This window comes from Leptonychotes weddellii, unplaced genomic scaffold, assembly GCF_054177405.1.
Source record: "Leptonychotes weddellii isolate Sample4059 unplaced genomic scaffold, ASM5417740v2 HiC_scaffold_9176, whole genome shotgun sequence".
Classification (NCBI taxonomy): Eukaryota; Metazoa; Chordata; class Mammalia; order Carnivora; family Phocidae; genus Leptonychotes; species Leptonychotes weddellii.
The window spans coordinates 706-8253 of record NW_028063373.1 but is presented as its reverse complement, the minus strand read 5'-3'; the positions used below and the strand labels follow the sequence as shown (position 1 = coordinate 8253).

At 62.3% G+C, this 7548-nt stretch overlaps 1 protein-coding gene across 1 annotated transcript; it reads right to left on the bottom strand.

The window, feature by feature from the left end:
- Positions 1-2419: 2419 nt before the first annotated feature.
- Positions 2420-5632, bottom strand: LOC102725547 (nuclear factor of activated T cells 1). Its single transcript, XM_081811655.1, has 3 exons — positions 5394-5632; positions 4619-4791; positions 2420-3026 (listed from the first exon to the last, which is right to left on the bottom strand). Exons 1-3 carry the CDS (start codon positions 5402-5404, stop codon positions 2707-2709), a joined length of 504 nt encoding a protein of 167 aa, XP_081667781.1. The 5' UTR covers positions 5405-5632; the 3' UTR covers positions 2420-2706.
- Between the last annotated feature and the right edge of the window lie 1916 nt (positions 5633-7548).

Below are 7548 nucleotides of genomic sequence, written 5' to 3'. Positions count from 1 at the left end.
CACACACCTGCTCTCACAGCCTGTCACACACCTCTCACACACCTGCTCTCACACACCTGCTCACACACCTCACACACACCTGCTCTCACACACCTGCTCACACACATCTGCTCTCACACACCTGCTCTCACACACCTGCTCACACACACCTGCTCTCACAGCCTGTCACACACCTCATACACCTCTCACACACCTGCTCTCACACACCTGCTCACACGCACCTGCTGTCACACACCTCACACGCACCTGCTCACACACCTGCTGTCACACACCTGCTCACACCTGCTCTCACACCTGCTCACACACACCTGCTCTCACACACCTTCTCACACACCCCACACCTGCTCACACACACCTGCTCTCACACCTCACACACACCTCACACACCTGCTGTCACAACCTGCTCACACACACCTGCTCACACACCCTGACACACCTGCTCTCACACACCTGCTCACATGTCGTGACACACACCTGCTCACACACACCTGCTCTCACACACCTCACATACACCTGCTCACACACACCTGCTGTCACACACCTGCTCACACACACTGCTCACACACCTGCTCACACACCTGCTCTCACACACCTGCTGTCACACACCTCACGTCTCACGAGGTCCTCCCAGCCCCTCCTCTTGCCTGGGCTGGCCCCCGGGGACCCGCCAACACCCACCAGCGGGGCTGATCCCGCCGCCTACGAAGACTCTGAACGCTGTTCTCTGCACAGGCGCCAGGCGCCTCTCCTTCTCCTGGGAGATAGAGCAGGCGTGGCCAGCCCCCAGGCAGAAAGAACCGCTCCTTGAAACCCTCACAAAGCTCTGGGTCACTAGTGCGTAAGCCCAGAGCGACTGCAAAGAGGCCCAGACACAGGGCGGTGGGCGCCCCCGAGACACCCAGAGCAGCTGGAAGAACGGGAACCACACAGGCCTTCCTGGCGGGACTCATGCTCAGGACTCCCACAACGAGGGTCTCCCTGATCACATTCTGGCCTTGGCGCCAAAAGCAGTTTAAAGACTGAACTTTGCCACAGACCAAAGACCTCACCAAAAGCCTACGGGACGACTGTAACCTAAATTGACTTTAATGGTTTCTCCAAAAAGTCAACTAGGAAAAGCCTAGTTACGGTTACAGAGCGCATCAGGATACGTTAGGAGAAGCATGAGTGCCCCGTCTGCCAGGAGTTAAAACTCGTGTGCGCGTGTGTAAACACACAAACCACCTTATTTAAATACACACCCAAACTAGCGACAGCGTCTAGACGTGTAACCACGGCGTTTATACCCACCTGGGCCGGGCACAGCCTGCAACCACATTGCCACCCACGCCTGCGTCTTGCCGGCTGTGCCCGGGGCACCAGGCCACGCAGGAGGGGTGGCTGGAGGGCCCCTGGGGGAGGATGGCGCCAGCCACACATCCGTGGACTAAGGTCCCCACACTGTGGGCTCGTGGCCAACCTCCACGTGGCACCAGCAGGCCACGGAGCAGAGATCTAGGACTGAGCAGGATGGCCGGGCTGGGAGAGCCTGCCCTGCAGAAGGAGCCCCATGGCGCCCACAAAGCGGGGAGCATCCAGGAGACCCCCATGGTCTCATCCTGGCACCACAATGAGGACTGGTCAGGGAAGGCAGAGAAGGAAGCCGCGTGGACTTCTCCTTCGTGTAGCAGCCAGAAAAGCGGCAACTTGGGCCACTTCCCAGCAGGTCTCCTCGCTGTGCGGCGAACAGAGCGCCATGTCTGGTGACCCTCCCCCTCACACACTTATTCACACATTTAAAGCTCAAAAGGTTAAATCATTTCAAAATTAGCTTCCTCTAAAGAACAATGTTCCAGTAACGCAAATTCTCCTGATCGTTATGCTTAGTCGGTTTTCTCCATAATTCACGTTTCCCAATTACGTGCATGATTACACAGGCAGACCACGCTGAACACGGAGGACTTTCAAGCCCATTTTGATGGAGGCACTTAAGCTTCCTGCTCTCGGCACAAAATCAGGACCCCATTGTGGAGGCTGAACCCCGCCGTGGTTTCCAGTGGTCAGCGTGGGTCCTGCACCGGTCCCCTCGGAAACAGGGAGGAGCCACCCCATCGGCGGCAGGGCCTCGTGCCCACGGGGCATGCTCGGCAGGGACCTGGCTCCCGAATCAAAGCTGCAGAGAGCTTCAGAGAGAGGCGAGCCTGCCCTTGTGTGTTATTCGCGCGAGTGTCCAGTGGCCTCTCCCCGGACGGGTTGGGTGTCCCGGGGCAGAAGCTCACCCAGGGCCTTATCACCAAATGTCAGAGAGAAGAGACTGTTCACCTTGGACGTATAGCAACCCTGCTCCACCACTGCATGCACACAGGTCTACACCTGCCAACACGTGTACACAAGCAGAGTAGTCGACACACACACACACAACGGCCGGGAGCCCTGGAGGCCACCGGTCACACGGAGAAGAGCAGCACCCGCCTCTGCATCCCACGGCAGCACCAAGAACAGGGGCCAGAAGGATGCCAAGGGGTGTGGAGGGGCCCCCGGTCCAAGCGCAGGTCCCACCGTCTACCATGGCCGCTCTGCGTCCACATGCCCGCTGCCAAGAAGGCTGTGGCTCGGAGTGGCGAGAAGCCCTCCTACACAGAGCAGAACGGTGCTTCCCGAGACGGCCCGCGGTGGCCGGGAGCAGGGGCTGCTCAGAGCCAAGAAGCAGACGTCCGTCCAGTCTGGTCAAGGGGCCACAGGCAGCGAGTGGAGGCAGGCCTCCGACAGGCCAGAGCTACGTGAGCTGCTCCCGCTCCCCAGCACGCACAGAGCCCCACCGAGCGGCCTCGCTCCGCCTCCAGGAACCAATCCCCACCAGCGCCCAAAGCAGGACACACTCCACGGTCTGTTTGTAAGGAAAGTACCTGGTGCTTTCTCCACGAAAATGACCTTGGAGTCTTGCAGAAAGTTGTGGCCAGACAGGACCATCTTCTTCCCGCCGAGGACGGGGCAGCTGGCTGCGCTCTGCTTCTCCACGAGGGGCAGTTCCTGGGCCGACCGCTGGGCTGCGCGGGGTCAGAACAGGATAGTGAGCACGCGCCCCCGGCCCCACCTCACGCCGCCATCCCGAGAGAGCGCCCGGGGTCGGCCAGTCTGTCAGGAACGGGCACTTCCAGGCGCCGCCTCGGGGTCTGGTGGGGGGCATGGCGCCTACACGGGCAGCCTCCAGTGCGAGATGCACCAGCTGCACGGCGGGTCCGCGTCATCACGCAGAGACTAGCAGGGCAAGCGCACATCTGATTTGTGCCCGCGGGAAAATCAAGACGCAGGGATGTGTGCACAGTGTGGGTCTGTGCATGAGCCTCCGTGGAGCGAATATGCCACCCCAGGGGGACCCGCGGCCTCTGACGCTGACGCAGGTGCTCCGCGCAGAACGGACACACCGACACACCTCTCCAGGAGGAGAGCACCCATGTGGACGGTGAAGGGAGCGCGGGCTCGAAGCTGGGGGCCACGGCGGGGGCGCGGGCCCCATGTGAACCGGGGGTGGGGTCTCGGGGCTCTCGGTCCTGTCAGGGCCAGGAGCCGCAGGACCCGAGGGGCTGGGACAAGGCGCAGAGTGCAGGGAGGTGGGGTCATCTGGGGAGGACAGGATGCAGTGAGGCCACCAAACAAAGTTCCCGGGCAGGAGCAGTGGTGGCACAGAGTTTCTCGGGCCAGGTGCACACCCGCGGCTCTCGGCCAGCCAGCGGGTCTGCAGGGAGGACACGCTTCAGGCACGTGCAGTGGCCTGTGGCCGGATCCCTGGGCCGTGCCGGGTTGTGGGGACAGGTGCCTGCGGGGCTCCACGTGGGGGGCCACAGGACACATTGCAGGGAAGGAATCTGGACACTGAGGTGGGTCAGTCAGGTCAGAAGTGAGGGAACCAAACCCAGACCCTCCCACTGAGACAGGTGGGCAGGTGAGCCGCAGGGGCAGGTGAGTGTCCTATGACAGCCACACCCCGAGAGAGAAGGAAGAGGGGCCGCCGGGCAGGAGACATTCTGACAGTGGCCAGGGGGTGGGTGGGGCTAGCTGCACCTCCTACAAGAACACGTAGAGGCCCCGGGTGTCCCGCCAGCTTGTGGGGTCTCCACCAATGACCTCACGTGCTGACAAAAATCAGCAAGGTCACTGTCAGAGGACACTGAGCCCCCGCTGCGGCCGAGCCCCCACAGGAGTAGAGCGCTCAGGCCCAAGGCTGGACGCACCTGAATCACGCACACCACAAGGGAAGGCAAAACCAGGAGCTGGCAGGGAAGGCAAGAGTCCTACACGGGCCGACGAACTTAGATTCGCTGGACCCCACGGACAAGACGCCAAAATCCCGCTGCTCGGGTTTCTGATACACGAGGGATTAGCTCACATGTGGCGAGTGCAAGCATCTCCGGGTTTCGGACAAACTGTCCTCTTTCCCCACGGTTGCTGGAGCAGGTGGGCCCACCGCATGTGCAGCCCGTGAACCTGAACCCAGCACAGCGAGCTCCTCAGGAGTCGTCGCGACAGGCAAGGGACAAGAGCGATGCCCACGTGAGTCCAGTCCACGAGTCTCCACGAACAAAACAGGAAAGGTGCCACAAAACAGAGCATGGGACACGGGGCTGGCTCTGATACTCACAGCACTCGATGGGGTTGGAGGCCACTTGCAGAGACAGCGTCCGGCCGTTGGGCTGTGGGATGTGGACCCGGAAGACCAGCCTCACCCTGGTGTTCTTCCTCCCGACGTCCGTCTCCCCTTTCCGCAGCTCGATGTCCGAGTTTCGAAGCTTCAGAATCCCGGCACAGTCCACACTACCCGGAACAAGGAACAGGAGTCCACACCTGTCTTTCAGTTCCTGACGCACGACACAGGGCACCCTGCTCCGCCCCCAGCCTGGCCACGGGCCCCGCTCTTCACACCCTGGGAGTGGAGTGTGGGGCGCACAACCGTGGAGGAAGGAGGGGAGGAGGCCGCGGGGAGGCTGTGAATATGGGCCTCTTTGCACATGAGGAGGTCAATCATCAGCTTAGAGACACAGCTTCCATGGAGCCATGAAGGCAGTCCGGACGCACGTCAGAGCCACTCACGTCAGGGACGACAGAACCACCCAGGGAGAACTGTATCCGTGTAGACCGTGCTCCTACTGTTTTCAGTGTTTGCATGTGGCCACCACCGAACTCAGAAATAAAGGGATGTCGTGTTCAGGAGGTGAACGCAGGCATGAGGGGGGACTGGCCACGGGGACCGAACTACTCAAGTACCACGTGCACAGCAGCAGAAGCCCTACATAAACCCGTCAGCCTGCGGCTCTATGGTTTACACGGGTGCTGAGCCCAGGGCAGAGATGTGGGCATGCAGGCCGCATCGCCCAGCACCCACCCCCGACCGCCCCAGCCAGGCGCGCACAGCTTACATGGCTCGCATGTTGTTCTCCGGCAGCAGTGGGATTTCCAGGACTTTGGTGTTGGAGAGGATGGCTTCGTGACTGGTGGTGGAGACGGTCTTGCCCGTGATCCGGTGGACCTGGTAGAAGGCGTGGGGTCTCAGCAGGCGGTCGTCGGCCGTCCCGATGAACAGCTGTAGTGTGAGTGGCTCGTTCTCCAAGTAGCCGTGTAGCTAGCAAGAGAACAAGAATTCCCCACTAAGCACCCTACATGCCCACGGCTCAGAAGTATTTACAAGCAGAGGCTGATTCACAAGGACATCGTGCTAAGTAGCCCCACAGCCCGGCCCCCGGCGGCGTCTCTGTAACCGACTCATGGTCACGTGTCAGCTGCGAGCACTCCTGTCACCTGCGTTCAAACACACGCCCCCACCTGCGCCCCGACACCCACACGTGCCACACACTCACACCCCCACCTGCGCCCCCACACCCACACGTGCCACACACTCACGCCCCCACGTGCGCCCCCACACCCACGTGTGCCGCACACACGCCCATCTCGCACACGGGCCGCACACACACGCCCCCACACGCACGTGTGCCGCAAACACGTGCATCTCGCACACAGGTCGCACACACACGCCCCCACCCCTACGTGTGCCGCACACACCGCATCTTGCACACATGCCCCAGCACCACTGTGAGCACCACCCAGGGCATGGATGTGGCCACACGTGGCTGTGCTCAACTCGTCCTGCAGCAGCAGCAGCTGGGAGGGCCCCGCCTCCCTACCAAGCCTCCCCGCCAGCCCACCTCCTCCCTCTGCCGGCCTCCCTGGCAGCTTGTGATGGCGCGGTCTGCACTCCGCCGGGCAAGTGTCTGCCGTAAGGACCACACGTGGCTCGCACCACCCAGGACCCTAGGGCAGCGCCAAGCCATTTGCAGAAACTCTTTCCCTAATAAATTCAGACATGCACCGGGCAGGGCAGAGTCCCCTTTCTCACTCACAACCGTCCTAACAGCAAAGAGGACACTTGCAGACAAACAGCCATAAACACAGTGGGCCCCCTTCTCCTGGCTCTCCTGACGGCTAAACGCGGCCCCGTGCCCACCAGCTCGTGCCCCCGGAGCAGAGCCTGGAGCCTAGAAAGGGCTTGGCACCCCAAGCTGTTTCACGTCTCCTGCTTTATTTTCGTGCTCACTTCCCTTGACAGAGGGTAGTCACTCCAACACCACAGTCCAACGCTGCGGTGACAGGCATATGGGAACGCTACCAGCGCCGGGAGTAAGCACAGAGGCCATGTGCTTATGTGGCCGGCCGGCAGCCGGAGCTCCGAGGACCTACGGGAGGACGGCTGCGGTGCGGACATGCATCCTCGCCATCCCACCCGCAGGGCCGTCGTGAGAGCCGGACGCCCGGGGAACACCCCGCAGCACCCTGCTGCGGCGCCGGCAGGCAAGGCGCACATGGCAGAGCCGGAGGCGTGAGGGTGCCCGCGCAGACGTCCAGGCTCCGCCTCCGTGCCGGCCGTGAGGAGGCCACCCTGAGGTCGCTCACCCACCCCGAGGAGGCAGGTGCAGGCTCACAAGGTCCTGCCAGTGGCGCAGGCCTGGACAACGGGGACAGGACAGGCGGCCGCCGCACCCTCGGGGGGCCAAGCACGGAGGCAAACACCAACGGGAACCGACGGAGGGTGTCCCTGGGAGCGCGGCAGCCGGGAGGGGACTTGGGGCGAAGACCGCGAACGGGGTGTCACCGGGAGAGACGGACTCCGGCGTGAACACAGACGGGGATTTCTCCACAGGCGGGAGGGCTGTGGAGGGGGCGTTCGGCGCCAACCCTCATGCTCTGGGCCACGTTCCTCAGCCTCACAGCAATTCCAGCCTGCTAGGTTTGTGCAGCTTTGTAAACTCGTGTCAATGTCCTGATTTGAGAACAAACTCCAGAAGCAGGAATAGCAGCCCAGACGCGGGACACCGGCGTGGGCAGTGGGGCTGGTCTCTGGGGGCTTGGCAGGCACAGCCGCGGCTTCCGCTGTGATGCGGCCGGCCCGCCGCTCACGGTCGCTGTCACTGCTTCTTCCGCGCACCAGGAGATGGCCAGCGAGACGCCACTGGAACCTGAAAGGACAGCTGGCCGAGCAGTCACTTCCAAAGGCTCCCGTCTGCACCCCTGGCGTGTCCC

What these genes read in the sequence shown, in the direction of transcription:
- LOC102725547 (XM_081811655.1), bottom strand. An exon ending in CTCCAACCCCATCGAGTGCT is followed by an intron (nt 3,027 to 4,618) that starts GTGAGTATCAGA and finishes GACCCCGCGCAG; the next exon opens with CCCAGCGGTCGGCCCAGGAA.